This window comes from Anas acuta, chromosome 1 (assembly GCF_963932015.1).
Source record: "Anas acuta chromosome 1, bAnaAcu1.1, whole genome shotgun sequence".
Lineage (NCBI taxonomy): Eukaryota > Metazoa > Chordata > Aves > Anseriformes > Anatidae > Anas > Anas acuta.
In genome coordinates this window covers 581,099-599,965 of record NC_088979.1, presented here as the reverse complement: position 1 = coordinate 599,965, position 18,867 = coordinate 581,099, and the positions used below count along the sequence as shown (strand labels likewise).

Genomic DNA, 18,867 nt, shown 5'->3' with positions numbered 1-18,867 from the left:
GAAGAACAAAGTGGAGCAAAGTGGGATAAGGTTACACAGAGATGACCTGAGCAGTGCAGGTACCGTAATTCAATGAGCTCCTGCTGCTGCTGCCACAGCCGAGCTGGGGTGATGAGCTGCGTTCGCCCCAAGACAGGATCGAGGTGGCAGCTTAAATTTCCTTTGCTGGAAATTCCTGAGTGGTTCATGTCTCATGTGCAGCAGGCTGGGAACACGGCTGCTTGCAAGCGCCAGTTTCCAGGTGGTAGTGCGAGCACTTTCCTTCATCAGCCCACACCCAGAAAGAAAAACACCCGCTGAGGACAGATCAGGAGGTCTGTAGAGGAGAATGCTCTCAGGTATCTGTCTGTTTCAGCTGGGGGCTCTGCTCGGCGATACCCGAGAGCCAGTTTGTGTCCTGAGCCAGTGCTCTGACTGCTTGCAGGGGGAACGGGGAGGAATTTCTGGTGCCTCCTCTGTCCGCAGCGGTACCACCAGGGCAATGGCCTGAGCTTGCAAGCTGGTTTTTTGGTGCATTTTTTCCTCTTACTCTTAAAATGCACTTATAGAAACAAGTTAAATGAATTAAAGATTTTCGTGTCATGTTTGCACTTCTGTCCTGTGCTCTTCAGGCGATCCATCTGCCCCAGAAATCTCAGTGCAGATTACAGCTATTACAGATATTTCTGTAAACCCATGGTACCGTCCTTTACACATCCCTCCTGCTGGCTGAGCTGCACTCCTCGTTTCTGGCTTTCTCTCAGCCTGAGCAGTTCCTACCAAGCACAGATGCCAGCAGCTCCAGAAATGGTCTCTGCGGGTGAGGATGACCCCGTTACACCGAGGCACTTTGAGGCCGGTTTGGCTCAGCAGACGGGGAGCTGCAGAGGCCCCACGGAGAGGCTGTGCCCGGGGAGGGCCGGGGGAGAGGTGGTGACACCGGGAGCAGGGTTGGGCTCCAGCACTTGGATGCAGGGAGAGCAGTAACGGGTCACTGCCCTCTGCCACTGGTAATTAGGCCCACTTAACAAATCCCTTACAAAGCGGTCAGAGGGGAGTCAGGGCACACACATCTGTCATCTGCTGCTGGTGGGGAAAACCCCTTGTTAAAAGCCTCACCTTTCCTGCTTCAGGCACGTGTCAGTAGTTCTCTGCTTAAAAAATAAATCAGATCAGAAAGAGGAGGTCTAATACCAGGCTTTTTTCCTTACGGCAGATTTAATATTTACTCCTGATAAATAGCTATTTTTCTATCTCTGCTTTGAACCTAGCTTCAGGTGGTCGTGGCCTTTCCTTCCTATTTCAGACTGCATGGACAAGGACTCAGGTGGGTGCTGTCCTGTATTGATGACAGACCCAGCAGACCCCAGAACGCCACGTGGTGGCACGGTTTGGCACGTTGCTCCGTCCTCTCCTGGAGCTCCCTGGGGTCCTTTTCTGAGCCCCCCACCTGCCTGCACCCCCAGCTGTCCTCTCCAGCCCAGGCTTATTCCTCAGCCCGGGGCTGTGCCCACCTTCACACGAGGCTGATCTGAGGCTGGCAGTGACTCATCTCAGCCCGATGCTTGGTGCATGTTTGGTTGTGTTTGTATTCCTCATGCTCCTGGAATTCTTCGTCTTGCAACCAAATTCTTCTTCTTGGCTTGCAACCAAAATGTGGACGAATCCCTGCATCATTTACATCACAGCTCCAGGATGGGAAAAGGAAAACATTTACCTAAAGTGCCTTCTGTGCTTGGTATTCCTCCAGTCCCCACGAGTCCTCTCTGTGCACATCACTTTTGGAGACGCGTGGGGCTCTGGGTGTGCTCCATCCCCGCCCCAGCCTGAGGTCTGTCAGACCCAGCTGTGTTTTTCTCCCAATTAAAGCTCTCAACATCCTCCTCTGCTGCTTTTTCATCGTCTCCTGCATACCTGCAGTGTTTGTTTTCTTGGTCTCTTCCATGCCCTGTTGTTTCTGGATCGCGTGTCTTGACCTAAAGTAGAGGCTTGCTGGGAGCGACGTGGGCGTGAGTTAGAGCAAACATCTCCTGTACCGGTACCTGGTTTCACTGGGGCGTAAAGAGATTCTGGGGTACAACAAATATTGTTCTTGCCTCAGGTATCAGATTCCTCATCGCTCTAAATGACAAGTAATTTTTATATAAAAAAACTTTTTATTACAGGTTTTGACAGGAGACGTGACACAAATTATTTCTCAGCAGCCTGAGAGATGTATTTCGACCTCTTCTTATCGGCTGAAGTCTCTGCTTCTCTTACAAATTTACTGTTTTTTGAGTTTCCTGGGAAAAAGAGAACAGATTCTTATGCCTTTCTATGCAGGGATGCTGCTCACACCCAGGCATTAGGAAAGCTTTTAAATGCTTGCACAAATTAAAAGGAAGGGAAGTGAAAGCCCGAAATTTGCTTTGTCATTTTGAGGGAGGATTTTTTTTTCTTTCAAAAACTGTTTGCTAATTGTATTTTGAGGTAGCAAAGATGAATTTGAGGCCCTGGAGGCCTTTCTGCTCTACATTTGGAATACTCGGGAAGGCAGTAACGTGTTCGTGTCACTTCAAACTATGTCAGCACCTTTTTGGTAGAGATCCGTCTCAAATTTAGCGAGACCAACAAGTCTGGAGATGGCGAGCAGAGTGTGGGGGCTGGCACGGTTTGCTCTGACATAAACCCTCCCTCACGCTCACCTTCCTGCCCTACATCTGCAGGAGCGCTGATGCCAAAACCTCCGGGTCCTCAGGGACTTTTAGAGGAACCTGTGCTGAGAAGCCGAGTTGGGCTGCAGGTGCTTGGAGTGTTGTATGGGGCGGCTGAGCCCATGTGTGGCTGCCCTGAGGCGTGTCAGTCTGGATATCAAAGCTAGGATAAAAGCTGCCGTACCAGTAACAGGAAGAAATTAGGGTTAAGAAATTAGGGTTGCTCTAACTGGGATAGCAGCTGGACAGGGAATCACGGCTGGCTTCATTGGGCTGATCATCCTCATCTGTAGCTTCCTGGGTACATCCTTGTTTGAGATTTGCTAAATACTTAAAAAAAAAAAAAAAGATCTGCTTTAAACATGGTTTTGATGTTGTTTTTTTTCAGCACCTAAGAAAACAGTTACTTACTCAGGCATCCACACTTTAAAGTAGCTGTTCTGCTAAGTGTTGGAAAAGGAGGGGTTCCACACCGAGTTGTAATTCTGCTGGAAACTGAGGATTTGAAGCTGGATCTCCCTCTTCTCTGGTATCACAGATTTTTTCAAGAGTTGCTTTCTTGCCTCGTATGCCTCTGTGCTCTGTGGTTGCAGTATGGTACTGCCCTACAAACAGCTGTTCTGATGGTTCAGGAGCTATCACGTATTATGGAATGCCAGGCGTGTTACAAAATTTTGAATTTCATCCTTCAGACTTTTTTTTTGCTTCCCCGTTCAAATTGAATAAATATTGACACGGTTCTTGTTTTTCTAAGTGTTGATGGAGCTCAGATCTTCCCTTCGTTGTGGCACCTGGGCCACAGTTCCTCCCGACACCACCTTCAGTTCTCACACCCAGCTACGGTGCCAGCAAAAAATGTCAGAGTGAATCATTTCTGCTGCCTCTGAATTCAGCGGTGCCTCTGCTTCTCTTTCAGTAACTCGTCACAACCACCTGAAGGACTTCATGCTGGTGGTGTCCATTGTCATCGGAGTGGGAGGCTGCTGGTTTGCCTATATCCAGAACCGCTACTCGAAGGAGCACATGAAGAAGATGATGAAAGACCTCGAGGGGCTTCACAGAGCTGAGCAGTCCCTCCATGACCTTCAAGAAAGGTAAGCTCTCTGCGTGGAGCATTCAGCTGGTGACCTTTCCTGCAAAGTTTTTCCTCGTTTAGATTTCAAGCAAGACAATTTTTGCATATGAAGACGTGTTCATGCTCACTTGACCTGTTTTTTTGGGGTTAGTTAAGTGTTAACTGAGTTAAGCTAGGGCTCTCATGGTGTACCAAGTGAAGACTCGAGTGGTAAGAACTTCCTGGCATTACTGGGGTCCTGAATCTGTGCGGGGAAGCCACTTGAGCAAAGTGACACCTGGCACTGGGAGGTGCAGCCGAGGGCACAGTGACACGGAGCCGAGCACGCTGCGTGTGCTCACCCGGAGGTTGCTAACGAGCAGTTTCATTTCCTTTCTGCCTTGTTTCCACGTTGTCTGCCTGTGTGTTAGTTCCTGCTCTGCCCTGATTGCTGGCTCTAAAAAATCATTTCTGAGTGTCGAGGAGATCCTGACTCCGTGCAGCTTTGTTGTTGCTGGCACATGGAGCGCTCTCCTTCCCCTTGGAGGTTCGGTGCTTTAAGGTGTAAAACATCAATCTGAGGACAAGCAACCTGAGCACTGCTTCGGGGCCTGACAGTGCTTTGCCACTCGTAGTTCTGCCGCAGTCTCTAATTCTGAGCAGGTGCCTCCTACACACTCACCACAGTTCAGTGCATAGCAGCAGTGACATGTTCGGTGGTTTCTACTCACAGTCCGACTCCTGTTGAAAATACATCAGGACTTCCCCTCTGCACTTAAAATTACGGTGTAAACCTGCACCTAAAAGGGGAAAAAAGCCTCTGAAAGGCAAGTAAAGTCACCCAGTTCACGTAGAACTTGTCATCCAGCTTGTTTCACTCCGGGTTTTGGCCATCAGGAAGCACACTGCTAGGGTGGAAGCAGTCAGGAGAGGAATTGCACAGCCTGTCTGGGATTCCTCTTTGGGCTGTGTGTAGCTGTCGGTGCTTCCCTGCCTGCTCGGTAATACCTAACCCTGGAAGAATGAAAAAAAAACACGTGTGGGGGGGTATTAAGTGTGAGTGGGTGAACTGTAGGCACTTAGGCAAAATACCGTAGCCTGAGGAATGTAATCTGTAGCCACAGAAATTATGACAGTGGTTCCAGGAAAGCTGCTCAGCAGAGAGTGGGCTGACAAAGCAGGCTCCTTTTGTAGGGAAGGAAGAGCATGCGAGGCTGCTGCTGACAAACCAGGGGGGTTTCTGGCAGTAAGGTTTTGTTACGGGTCGATTTAGCAAGGAGCAGAGCATGGTAGACTTCAGCTCTCCTTTTTACTAATTTTAAACGTAACGGTGAAGGATAAACCTTAATTTGGCTGCTGTGCAAGTTGACAGCGACGTTCCCAGTGACGTCTCTGAGAGCGGGGCCAGCCCCAGTTACATGGGGGCAGCGCTGCAGGTGACCGGGACAAATGCCAGGATCCTAAAGATGCAGATCCCCCGGGGAGACTTTCACAACCAGCTGAGGCTTTGGAAACAGTGCGATGAGCACACGGGACCACAGCACGATTCCTTACCTACCTGCTTCTGACAGCCTCCTAGGAAATGTCCGTGTGTGAGGGGTGCTTGAAAGCCTGTCACTGCCCTGAGAGTACGATCGCATCGGTTGGTGTCTGTATGGAGAGAGGAAACCCGACAGACTGCTACGTGTCAGTGGTGCAGATACGTGACCTCCTTTCTCTTTGACTTGAAGAGCGAAGAAGCTGCATTTCCTCTCCATCTGCTGAGGAGCTGGGTCTAATCCACAGCTCATTTCACACAGCTTTGCATAATTTTACATTACAGCCTGCAAATATCCCAGAGAAGAAGATTGATTTATTTTTTTTCTGCAGCCAGGACACAGGAATTCCTCCTTGGTGTCCAGCTCCTGCAGCAGCTGCCCGAGGTGGTGGTGCTCAGCACAGCTCGACTCTTACCCCAGCACACCCCGTGGTGGTTCTGCAGGGTGTGTGCGAGGGGCTGTCCTCTGCAGGGGCACTGAGCTGCAGCTCAGGGAGTGGGAGGTGGGTTCCAGGCCCTTGGCATCCTCTTGGCACAACACTGAAGGAATTCTCCTGCAGAGCTGGGTATGCCTTCACTTCTCCAGCCTTGCTTCCTGGGAAGGTTCAGCTGTGGAGCTCAGCTGCTGTAAAAATGGCAAAAAACACCAACTGGCTCCTTCCCATGGACCTGGGTAGAAGTTAGGAAGTTCTGCTTGAAGTAACCTCTTCTAGCTCATGGAAATCCAGCTGGAACCTCTGGAGGGTGAACGATGCCTTCTTCAGCCCTGTACTGACCGCTGGCACTGCTGCCTGGCTGACAACCCCGGTATGTTCTCAAGGAATGTATCCATGAAGGGCCATTTTCTGTTCCTGTTCTCTCTTTTGAGAACATCCTCCAGCTGAGTGACCCAGCAAAACAGAAACGTTCAGGTCTTAGCACGTCCGCCCGAGGACTGTGCTCCCAAACTGTGAAGCCCCCGATGCACCTCGGTTCCGTGGCACCTTGCTGTGTCCTGGAGCTCGGTGCGCAGGACCCAGGGTGGCTGAATCCGATGCTCTGCACAGACATCCAGATGGAACACACAAAGCGTGGCTTTGTCCATAACCAGCATAAGAAAATAGACACTCTGCTGCTGGGAAATAAACAGGAGTAAGGGAAAACAGAGCATTAGTGTGCCTTGGAAAGTTATATTAAGGATAAAATTCCCAGGGAAGAATTCTGCGTAATAGCATAGGGAAATTTCTCCTTTAAACAGAGATGTTTTGGTGGTTTGGGATTCTAACAGCCCTGGTGTGGAAGAGCTTTAGCAATGATGCACAGGGCAGAGAGCGTGGGTTTATCTGAAAACTTGGAATGTCTTGGCAAAACCTCTTCAAATCGTGAAGAAAAACATTTGAGTTTCTCAGCAGAGCTGTAAATTGAAGATAAACCCTTTCCAAGAAGAGAGCCAACATCGTGGCTGCTGAGAGTCCAGCCCATCCAGATTTGCTCTGAATTGCTGCATGCCAAGGAGGAGCCTGAGGGCAGGAGCACGCCTGGGACCACGAGCTGCAGGCAGCAGTCGGTCACTGTATTTGTCCTTCCTTGCACCACTCGTGGTGCCCCAGGACCCCGCTCCCCAGAGCCCTGCTCACTCGGCCGGCGCTGCCTCGCTGTCCCCGGACACCGAACCTCGCTGTCCCCTGCGCTGTGCCGCTCGGCGCATCGCCCCGTTGCCTTGCTCTCCAGTTTGGATGCTGAGGATCTGGAGTGGGAGAAGATCTTGGCGTTACGGAATGCTGACTGCTGGCTGAGATGATTTCGTTTGTGGCTTTCAGGGAGTTTTTCTTTTCGTTTTGTTTGGGTGGCAGTGACAAGGGACATCACTGCCTCTTCTCAGCACAGCTTCATTCCTGAAGCTAGAAATTGTGCTAGGATAGGGATATGAAATTGGGCTCGGATAGCACAGCTCCCACAAAGTGAAGACACAGCAGAAACCTTGACACAACTCACAGTGACTGCAGTGTCACGGCCCGCAGCGGGCTGAGACTGAAGGGCTGCAGGTAATCTGTTACCACTTTCTGTTGCCACACGTAATCCCTGACGATTTCATCCCGTCAGGAGGAAAAATAATCACTTCCAGGTGAGATTAAGACTTGTCTAAATTTGAACACTTTTGCAAGTGGAATATGGAGATGTCCCATCTGTGCATTCATACCTGCTCAGGCCTACCTTCCCCTCCTGCTTTTTTTTTCCTTTCTTTTTTTTTATTTCTAATTAAAGGCAGATTTTTTTGTGAAAACACTGAAACTTCAAATGAAATTAGTGAGCGTTTAAAAAATGAAGTAAAAGTGAGAATCCAGAGTTGACAACTTAATTTCTTCTCAGGAATTAGTGAACTTTCTGCTTGAGTTTTCAGATGCAATCTTTGTTCACATCAGTGTAGAGTGAACAGGATTGGGGCTGTGGCTGGCCAGCAGGCACACGGAGGTGCAGGACAGCCCGGTGTGCACAGCACTGGGCTCTCGGGCTCTCTCTTTGCAGACTGCAGAAGGCACAAGAGGAACATCGCTCTGTGGAGGTGGAAAAGGTGCACCTGGAGAAGAAGCTGCAGGATGAGATCAGCATCGCCAAGCAGGAGGCACACCGGCTCCGAGAGCTGCGGGAGGGCACAGAGAATGAGCTGAGCAGGCAGAAATACGCCGAGCAGGAGCTGGAGCAGGTAAGGGGTCACGGTGGGGCACTTAGCAAGGGGGCATGGGGACACTTAGACACGCCAACGAGAGCAGGAGGCAGCTCCTCACTCTGCTTCTTCCTTCTGAGGAACTCAGTGATGTTCTGCTTCCGACACTTTTTGCTTTTCCACTCCCCTTTGTGGAGGAAAAGATCCATGCATTTTTTTCACCACTTCACATACACATCCCCCGTAAGGAATTACAGCTCTGCTTGCTGTTGGGTGGCAGGGACAGCAGAGGTGCTGTCTCAGGGGACGTGCTGCTGTCACATCATCCCAGTGCACCTTCCAAAAGGAGAGGCACTGAACTTGGCCTCCAGCTGCACCCCTCTGGTGACTGCTAGCCCCCACTCCAAACCAGAAACTCTTTCTTTTCTCTTTTGTATTTATTTGGGGTTTTGGGAAGAATGCAGAATGAGTTCTTACTGTGTTTTCTTGTGGCACAGAGGTGTACAAAGCAAATTTTCTTCCAAGGAAATTTAACGCTAGATTACAACCTGTATAGGTTAGAGGTCATATGCAATCCTCAAAACCATTAGTTTTAAATCCACACTGACAGGAAAATGCATTCCCAAGCTGCAGATGGAAACACAGGCCTAGAGAGAATATTGTGTGTAATGCTGCTGGAAACAATGAAATGAGTTTGGTCCAGAAGTGCACACAGGTGGAACATGTGTGATACTGTGAAAATAACTTGTCATAGGTCAGAAAAAGGATTCCCAATCCTACATCTAAAAACCTTGATTCCTATAAGCCACAGGGAAGTGATGGAAATCAGGGACATTGCTGATGGCACCTGCCTGCAGCAACAGAGAGCAAGGAAACAACATCTGGGGATTTTACCTCAAAATCTTTTGCCCAAACCTACAAAGAAAGTCCAAAACACAAATCCGATTTCTCCTTCCTATTTCACCCGAGAGAAAATTCTTATCTGACCTTAATTCATAGAACAGTTTAAACTGAAATTTGACAGAATGGCACGGGCCAAGCCAGTGCCTTGGCTGTTCTAGGGCCATCAGCGTGCCCTTCCAGCCTGGCTGTGTTCTGCCACCATGGAGAGAGGGGAAGAAAATGAAACAGGAATCCAGAGTTTCCCCCTGGCAAGGGAAGAGCATCTGTCCTGGGCCAACAGGTAGCCAGGGAACCACGGGGCAATGTAGCTGAAGTGTGCAAATAGCCAGCAGTCAGCCAGTTTCCTTCCCCCTTCCTCTCTTGTTGGATAAGAGCCCTTCAGACACCCACAGACTCCTGTGAGAAGCTTTGCTCTCTTGGTCTCATTCCTCCTAACTTGTCCTGCAGCCTCCCCACAAATTCATCGAGCTCCAGGTCAGAGCATGCACCTTGTGCCCAAGCTGCTGTGACCTTTGGAGAAGGCAGAGCGCCATCCATTCCTCTTTCCCCCTCCACTTTGCATTTGTTAAGATATCTGAAAAGCCCGAGATGACTTAACCACTCTGTTGTTTCTCAGAGGCCTTCGTGAGGGATGCATTGCAAGGGTGAGTATCGGTTTTATCCACCTGACCCCACTGTGTGGCTGTAACACAATCACCACCCCAGTGAACTCCAGACCACAAATACACTTAACCAGTCACTCCCACTGACCCTAAACTCATCTGGTTTTAAGATAAACTTGGGTCCCGGTGAATATTAGAACAAGACCCTCTTTGGCACCACTTGATTCTTACCACTAAACCAGTATTCCTGCTGGAGCCCAGCATACGAGATTAAAAACCAGGAAATTTCAGGGACTGGGCTCTCGTGTGTGTACCAGGTTGTTGACACCGATCCTCTCTCCTGATTAGGTCACACTCCACCCAAACCATGGCCCCTGACCTCAGATTCAGAAGGCATTTGTTGCTTTCTAATCTGCCCTTAGTGGTCATACTGAGATTTTAGAAATCTTCCCAGCAGATTATGCAGAGTTTGTTTGCACTTACTGATCACGATCAGGGTTCTGCATGGGCTGGGGGAAGCACTTGGTGCAGCTGACATCCAAGGGGAAAACCAGGCTGTCCTGGGCTCTGTGATGCTGGATTTGAAACTTTTGAATGACTCAGGCCATGTTATGCTCAACAAGACTAAATCTTACCCAAAACTGATGTTGTAAGTAGCTCACCTCTTCTGTGGTGCCCCCTGGCTACTTCGAGATGAATTCTGCAAATGTGCTCCAGCAGAAAGTGTGAGATGAAAGCATTTGGGAGTAACGTGGTGCTTTGGGCTTGCCAGAAGTTGTGCTTGTGCTGGGTTTGGAGAAAAGTGACTGTGCTAAACAACATGCTCATGGAAAAGATTCAGGTTTGAGCAATCCTATAACAAATGCATGTCTTTAGTTCAAAAATGAAAAGGCACCGGCACCTTGCTCGCTAAAGGCAGGTGTGAACAGAGCCACGGGGAACAGGCATTGAAGGTCCCGCTGACCATGTGCATGTTAGGTCAAGGCCCCAGAGACCAGAAATAGGAAATGGGTTATCTGCAGAGCTCCCTGGGCCATCTGCAGAGCTCCCCGGGCATTCTGCAGAGCTCCCCAGCCCTTGCCCCACGATGGCACGCTGTCTTGTGGCTGGACCCCAGACCACACGCTGCCAGCAAGTGCTTTTTGTTGGCAGGGTGCTGCTTGCCGTGGCAGTGAGAGCACCTGAGCGTGCTCAGGGCTGGAGCTTTGTCAGCAGCAAGGCCGTGGTGCAGCTCCAGCCACGGGCACCCCTCCTGGGCTTCCAGGTGCCGCGGTCGAGGGGCGCAGTGGGGCTGAGCTGCAGTCCCCGTCCCGATGTGGAACAAGTGAGCAGGGCTTAGCGGTCGTGAAGTCCCCCTGCACCACGTGTAATTAAAGAGACACACTAATTCTTCATGCACTAAGTGCTTGCTATCAGTTTTGGTGTCTTCAACCTGCTGATCACCCACTTCCTTCTAATTTTGTAATCGCCCTGATCCCCAGCAGGATAAGTGCGTGCAGGAGACGAGCTGCGAGGGAAGGAGAGTCCCCAGGAGAGCTGCAGGAGCTGCCGATTCCAGACGTGGCATTTCTTTTTCTGACCAAGTAGCACATGTTTTGTGTCTAAATATTTTTGTCATCTTGCTCCACTGCGAAAGTTGTCTTTTGACAAGCTCCCTCTGTTTGGCTCGGTAGCTGCAGTGAAAGGAGGCAGTTGCCTGCGCGGTGTTGTCAGCAGTTTTGCTTCGGGAGGAGGAGAGTTTGTGGGTTTAGCAGATCTGAAAGCAGGCAGCAGAGATTTGTAGAGGCTGGAGATAAGCACTCTGAACATCCTTACCTAAAGGCTCGTTTCCTTTTAACTAACTTGCTGTCAGCTCTGGAGGATTTACCGTCCATGCCAGAGGAGCTGCCCGAACAGATGGGCAGAGCAGGACGTGCTCAGTGCTGCTGCGGGGAGGCAAAGCAGCTCTGCAGCTGCTGGAGGGTTTTGAGAGAAACCTTAAAAAAAAAATAAATCACCTTTGAGATGAAAGGAAAGCACTGTGGGCTGCTCTGGTCATCCAAGCGGGGCGCTGGGTGGCCGCCCACCTCGCACTCCCCCGTGCCACCTGCTCACAGTACCGGGATGCCACCGCTCCTATTGACTTCAGCTCCTGTCACGAGTCAGATTAAGTTGCGTGGGGTCTTTTCTTTTGTTTTTTTTCTTTTTTTCTGGTGCACCAAAAGCCCTGTGCTCGCCCCCAGCAGTTGCCCGGTGGGTCCCCAGTGGCACGCTGCGGGCAGCGGCTGTCCCCAGCCCTCCATCACTGCCCCTCTGCCTCTCCCCAGGTGCGGATGGCGCTGAAGAATGCCGAGAAGGAGCTGGAGTCTCACTGCAGCTGGGCTGCGCCCGAGGCCCTGCAGAAGTGGCTGCAGCTGACCCACGAGGTGGAGGTCCAGTACTACAACATCAAGAAGCAGAACGCAGAGAAGCAGCTGCTGGTGGCCAAGGAAGGGGTGAGGATTTCAGTGTCCTTGTCCCAGGTCTTCCCTGCGCGGTGCAGGAAGAAATGGGAAATGAAACTTGTGTAAAAGTGTCTTCTGCATCTTCCTCCCATTTCCTTGCAGCGAGCCACTTCTGCATTCATCTGCTGTGTCACGACATGCCAGAAGCCTTAGTGCACAGCAGTGCTAAACAAATCAGTGTGAGGTCCCGTAGTCCCATAAATTGTTCAGGTGACAGACACGATGCAGTTATGTGGCTGTGGCTCTTGGCTTCATCATATCTAGTGCCTTAGCTCTGCCTTTTTAAAGTGCAGCAGGTGCACTTTAATCACTAAAAGCACTGATTAGCAATTGCCCCTCACTGCTGCAGGCACGGACTGGGGCCATGCCCCTCAGCCCCGCAGCACCCAGCAGGCTGCAGTCCCGAGAAGGTGCAGCGTTAGCTGTGGGCTGTGCGTGGTGCAGACAGTTCTGCACCTTTACAAATAATGTTTTAGAGGCATGGGAAACAAAATTTATAACGTGCATGCAGACTGTAGTGATGAATCATCATCTCTCTGTTCCCAGTGAAGAAATGTCTGTGCCAACTAAAAGGGGAGCAGCAGGGAAGCTGTTGCAACACGCGCTCGTCTCTGTGGCCGTTCCCTGCAGTCAGAACTGACAGCTTGGGAAAAGCTGGCTGCCTGAAACGTGTTTTCATTATGAACATCTTAACATTTCAGGGGGTTTGCTCCTGTTGTGTCAGATGTCACGTCCGTGCCCTTGGTTTGTCTTCTGTGAGTCTCCAGTTAATGCCACTGGATGCTGTGAGCCAAAGATCTGTGCGGGGAGACTTCAGTTGTGAATGTGCACAGAGACGAAGGGAAGGTTAAAAAAACACAACAACAAAACACAAACCACCCCAGGGCATTAATATTATTTCTTTTATAGTTCTCTCATGAGAAAGACCAAGCAAGAGACACAGAGTAGCTGGTTCGATGCCCTCTGAAATCAGAAAGGCCAGGGAGGAGCATGAAGCCTGCAGCCTGCTTACTTGCTCCCTCATCCACTGCGTTAGGAAGCATTTACTGCACATCCCTCAGTGAAAAGAAAATTCACACTATTTACACGTGTGCTAACAGCTGCAGGACTATTTCTGTCTCAGCCCATCCAGGATGTTCTCGTCCTGGAGGAAACATAAGGTCATCTTCTTCCTGTGACCTTTTTTCTGTTAATGTTCCAGGCTGAAAAAATCAAAAAGAAGCGAAACACCCTGTTTGGAACGTTTCACGTTGCTCACAGCTCATCTCTAGACGATGTCGATCATAAAATCTTAACTGCAAAGTGAGTATCTGCTTCACGTCTTCCTTTATTTCTGTCTTCCTCTTGAGCCTCTCTTGTATTTAAACACGAGCGCACTGCGGGCTGTGCAGGTGCTCCTGGTCTCACTTGGCGTGCCTTTTGGTTCTGCTGACTTTATTTAGATGGGGTTGGGCTCGCTTCTTTTCATCAATTATGTTTTACGTGTGTAAAATTGAAATTGTAGTTGCGCAGAGCAATTAAAATCCCAGCAAAGTGGCCTTTCCTAAGGAGCTGGGAGGCTGCAGCATTTAGGTGATTATCCCTGGCAATCCCAGTTGTTGCTGCTCTAAAGGTTACTGCTCTGTTCTCAAATATGGAATGAAAAATATCTCAAGTGTTAGGACACAAAGCTGAACCGCCAGGCTCCCTCTTTCAGGCAATGTTTTGTGCTTTCCCTTCGATTTCTACATTTTCCCTCTTTGACCCTTGCTTTCAGACAAGCCCTGAGCGAGGTGACAGCGGCGCTGCGGGAGCGCCTGCATCGCTGGCAGCAGATCGAGCTGCTCTGCGGCTTCCAGATCGTCAACAACCCCGGCATCCACACGCTGGCCTCAGCCCTGAACATCGATCAGAGCTGGATGGGCACCCCGCGCCCGAACCCCTCGCACTTCATCATGACTGATGACGTGGATGACCTGGACGAAGAGATCGTGTCTCCCATGTCCATACAATGTACGTAGATCGTGTGGAGAGCTGGAGCTGCTACAAGTAGTGCAAACGCATTGGGAGGAATTGAGGTGCCTAAGCAGTTTTTTAAAGGATCAAAGAGAAAATATTAGCTGCAAAGGGTTGGGAATGTCCGAAAGTGCCAGATCACCACTCATTGCTTGCAGCCTGTTGGTTCCAGCAGAGCTAGTAATTCGTAGATGTTACTTCTCATCATTTAATCTTATCTGTGCTGTTCTGTTCAGCTCACTGAGCAGAAGCATTTACAAAAAAACAAAGCTATGGGCTACGCACAGAAGTGAGAGGCAATTGAAGTGCATTTTCCCTCAGTTAAAGCACTTGTTCAGGACAGAAAAGGACTGGGAGCACCTCCTCCTCACGCGAGCTTTGCACCTCTTGCCATTCTGAGCAGGAAGGAGCAGCCTGCTGTGGTGATACTGCCCGTCTTTAATAAATTGTTAAATATATACGGGAGCAAAGGCTGAAACCCCAGTGCCCACCTCCTGTGTACAGGGGTGTAGTCGCCAGGGTGCACATTCCTTCCCTCTTTGTCAGTGCCTGTTCATATGCAAAGTGCATCAGCTCCTGCAGAAAGGAATGGGGATTGGGAGAGGGAGAGCCTGCTCTGAGCAGCTCGGTATCTGAAGGGCTGAACCTGTCACCGTGTGCCTGTTCCTCTCAGTTGCTGAGCTCTTGCGTTACGTGGAGGCTGTGTCCCTCTCTGGAAAAGGTTTGTGAATCAGCCCTGACTCTGGTTCCCATGTTCAACTGACCCAGATTCACACGTGGCCTCGCTTCTCTCAGAAATGCATTTTCCAAGCACAGTTTTCTATCTCTAGCTGTTGCATAAGAGAATGGGAAGCGGCTGCAGACGCTCTGAGCACTGCTCTGCACCAGCGGGCGCAGTGACGCAGGCAGCAGCTCTTGGCAGGAGCAAAGCTTTCTGAGCTGCAGCTGGGAGGAGAGCAGAGCTGACTGCGTTAGTGTAGCAGCCTTTTTAGCTGATTCAGGTGACTTTCTGGCTCCCTGGAGGTCTTTAAAAGACGTTTAGATGTAGAGCTCAGTGATATGTTTTAGTGGGGACTGTTAGCGTTAGGTCAGAGGTTGGACTCGATGATCTTGAGGTCGCTTCCAACCTAGAAATTCTGTGATTCTGTGATTCTGTGAAAGCCAGGCCTGCTCCTCTGTGCCTCGCTGCAGACACCTGGAGCAAGGTGTGTGCTCGGTGAGTGCTTGCTGTCCCAGTCAGCCCAGTAAGCGGAGCGGGGCCACGGTGCTGGTCTGCAGGGCTGGAACCCAGCAGGTCCCCACTGCCTTCCCCCCAGGGTTTTGTCGGTGTCCAAAACCAGCATCAGGAGAGATGCAGAGTGCTTCCTCCCCGGGCGAGCTGGGGGTGTTGCTGGCTGCCAGTGATGATGTCCCTGTAAATCACTTTTCTCTCTCCCTCCCACCCCCGACTGGCCTTTCCCAGATGCAGCCTGGCTTTTCGGGCGCAGGTTCAGTGATCGCTCGTCTCTGTCCTCGGAGGATCAGTCCCTCTGGAAATACCCCGGTTTGGTTCTTTTTGATTATATATATACATTTTTTGTTCTACCCTCTGCCCTTTTTCTAGACTAAAAATACATACACAAATTTTCCGACTTTCCAGCACGGGAAACTAATGAATGTACCTCTCCTCACTGAGCCATCAGCATCTTTACTAACCCCTGGAAAGAGTCTGGTGGGACGAAGAAGAATCACAGTTAGCTCTGCTCCTCACACGCTTTGGGGATTTGTTTTTTTTTTAAAAAAAAAAAAATCCGGTTACGAAATGGGGAGGGTTGTTCCTACTTGTTCTTACCCCCGAGGCAGCGATGAAGGATTCAGGCTGGCGGGGGTGGCACCGCTCCCGTTCTCAGCCCCCCAGCCCAGGGGACCCTGCCCTCCCCGTGCCCACCCTGTGACGCAGGGCACGCTGGTGGCTGCCGTGCCTTTCCTGGAGCTTTCCCCAAACGTGCTTTTAAATAACGTGACCGGTGGCACACACTGTGCTGATCTGTCCCCCCGTGCCCAGATCCCTGGGGGCCGTGGCTGTGTCATGCTCAGCCCCGGCGGTGCCACCTCCACGTTTTTGGGTGGGTGACCTCTCACGGCAGGAGAATCACCGACCAGCAGGCATCAGTGTGGTGGAGTAAAACAGAATGTGCTGTGGCAGGAGAGGCTCTGCATCGGTACTGGTTAGGAGTTGTGTGGTGGCAGGATTAAGAGCAGGTTATTTGGGTGACCTTTGTAAAATGTGCAGTCCGGAATAAAATCATATTGCTGTGAAACGAGGCCGTGCAGCGGGGGAGGCAAGGTCTTGGTCCTGAGCTCACCGCAAGGTAAACCACGCAAAAGGAGAGTGCAAAGCTGTAACGTGGTAAATGAGGAGTGTAACACCAGGAAAAAAACATAGGGACAAAATAAGTCCCAGGAGAGAAAGGCAGAAACCCAGAGAGGAAACCCCTCCTCCCCCGGTTCATTACTCTGTAGAGCTTGCTTCCCTGTTAGCCCCCCAAACCGAGCTCCTTTTCTGAGCTGTTTGTGTGAACACAGCAGCAGCAGGCAGGTTGGGATCTGCTGTGCTATTCCTGGCCCTGATGCCGCAGTTGGCAGCGTTGCTGCTGCAGAGTCACGGCAGGAGAGCTTGAACAGCCTCCAGTCCTGCCCATTAACGCTCTCCCTTTCACCTCCTCTGATCAGATTTTTGGTGGTTCCCACTGGGGTGAGGTTGTCGGGTTTTTTTTCCACTCGGAGTCCCTGTGACTCATTTTCTTTTAATTTCAGCTCAGGAGTTGTTCAGAGAAAAAAAATCTGAAATGGAAAGTGGAGGCTGTGGGTAGGGAGCTCCTGCAAAGGATTTGCAGGTGGCCGAGTGGTAAAAGCGAGAGTTGGCAAACTGAGCAGTGAGACCCTGCGGGAAACTCATTAACCTTGGGAAGGGGAAAATAACGAAGGTGCCTGAGTTACTGCTGGCTGGACCAGATGATCATTCCCAAGCTGTGTGATTCCATCATTCTGTTGCTGCTTGTCCCTCCTTCTACTTGAGGCGCATCCCAGCAGTGACCCCACCGGTCCCCATGGCTGCAGCTGAGCAGCAGCAGCTCCGTGTTTCCCAGCTGTGTTTTTTTCTAGCAGCAATTTGCTGGTTCTTCGATTCCCAAAAGAGCTCTCATTCTACTTAATTTCTTAGCTTACCTGTCTGTTCACCTTTTTAACCATCTTCACATTTACTCCTTACGCCGTACGTCCAGCCCTGAACACCTTATCTCCCACGAGAGGTGGAACATCTTGTATGGAAGTGACAGCGAGCGGGTTAGGTGGTGACAAAGCCACCGAATCCTTAGCTAACGGTGGGTTAATGAGCTCCATGTATGGGGTCAGGGCAGGGGTAACGGGCTGAGCTCTCTGCCCCGTGTTACTGCTGGGTACAGCCACGTGGCCAAAAAGATCGCTGTGACCGTAAGAGCTATTAATTAACTGGTGACAGTGCTCCAAAGCAGACAGTCCAATTTGTCTCTTTGAACCACGATGGATTTGCATTTAGAGAGCGATGTTTTTCAAATTGAGCATCTCTTTGATCAGTGAGCCACCTTGTGAAACAGCTTGGGAACAAGGGGCAGCGCCTTGGAACCAGACCTCTAATTCCAGGTGTCTGCTGTGATGGAAGCTTGCGTCTGCCCAGCTCAGAAATAGTTCTGTGCATCTGCCACACGTCCCAGCTGTTCTGCCCTGCAGGCAGGGTGCAAGTCAGAGAGGTTTCTGCATCTTCCCAGAGGTTTTCCTGCCCCTGAAAACAAAGCACAAGTGTACCTTGCAGCTTTTGGTGGCACGGGGGCACATCAGCTTTCTGGAGCTATCACGGCGCAGAGCTCCTGTGCTGGGCTCGGCCTCGCCGACTTCAGGTGCCTGCATCTGACCACAGCAGCACAGGCTCCTTTTTTAGGCTGAGGAGAAGCGGTACGGCCAGGGCCCAGTGCCTGTGAGCGGTTTGGGTGCCTGTGTTAGGAGGAGATGAATCATGCCCTGCCGAATTCACGCTCACAGCGAAGGAGCTGGGTGGCAGCTCTGCTGTGGAGCTGGGTGGGATGAATCATGCAGCTTCGAGCAAGATGATCAGATAAGGTGTTCAGAAAGCACCTATACCAGGAATGCCAAGCGTCGTTTCTCATGGGCTGCTCATTAATCTGGCATGCTCAGCAGCAGCAGCAGCTTCATGCTTCCTCCGCATTAAACCAGCATAACCCAGAGCACAAGGTGGGGTGGCTGCAGTGGCCCAAGCGAGCGTCCTGGGGACAGGAGGCACGGTGCTGTGCCGCGTGGCACTGGCCGTGGGTGGCAGCTTTGCAGGGTGTTCAGCTGCCTTCAGCATTCTCCCCTTTTCTCTCGTTGCAGCTCCTGCCTTGCCCAGCACAGTTCGCCAGCGCCTGGTGGACCCACAGCACGCCCACGGATCTCAGAGGTTGGTAGAGAGTTACGTGCAAGGCCAGAATGAGTCGGGGCAGCCTGCCCATTACCTGGCAGGCAGAGTCTCTCTCCGTCGAATGCACAGCCTCTCCTCCGGACAGTCTTTCAGTTCCGACCTTCCTGGCACCAGCCCATCATCTGCTACCACCGCCACCTCTTGCTCCTCATCCACCACTACTGCTCCTGCTCCTGCTTCCCATGTCCACCCTATCTATTACCATCACACCACCACCTCTTATTTCCTTCAGATGGACTCCACCCCTGATCTGCCCCCTCCTGATGTCACCTCTGGAGTTCGCTGTCGCGCTGAGAGCTTTGGGTATATTTTGCTGTTTCTTTTCTAGCTCCCCCTTGCCTGCTGTGTCTCAGAGCTGATGCTTGCTGGGGTGCCCTTTCTCCTAGATTCCTCGAGCCCTTTCCTTTTGGGCCTCCATTTCATTATTTATCCACATTTTTTGATTCTTCAACCTCTCCCCCATGCAAGTGGACTCTGTGACGAGT

The 18,867-nt window shown here is 50.9% G+C and overlaps 1 protein-coding gene across 5 annotated transcripts in view; it reads left to right on the top strand.

Annotated features, from left to right (window-relative positions):
• The window catches only part of STIM1 (stromal interaction molecule 1), a 78,231-nt gene that overhangs the window by 50,489 nt on the left and 8,875 nt on the right, over positions 1–18,867 (top strand). For 2 of the 5 annotated variants that reach the window (XM_068676798.1, XM_068676731.1), the window contains exons 6-12: positions 3,589–3,766; positions 7,769–7,946; positions 11,719–11,886; positions 13,097–13,197; positions 13,652–13,887; positions 15,353–15,433; positions 18,295–18,685. In XM_068676798.1, coding sequence (XP_068532899.1) covers positions 3,589–3,766; positions 7,769–7,946; positions 11,719–11,886; positions 13,097–13,197; positions 13,652–13,887; positions 15,353–15,433; positions 18,295–18,685 — 1,333 coding nt within the window. The remainder of the gene's footprint in view (positions 1–3,588; positions 3,767–7,768; positions 7,947–11,718; positions 11,887–13,096; positions 13,198–13,651; positions 13,888–15,352; positions 15,434–18,294; positions 18,686–18,867) is intronic. The other 3 variants (XM_068676953.1, XM_068676878.1, XM_068677012.1) reach the window with 3 other exon arrangements.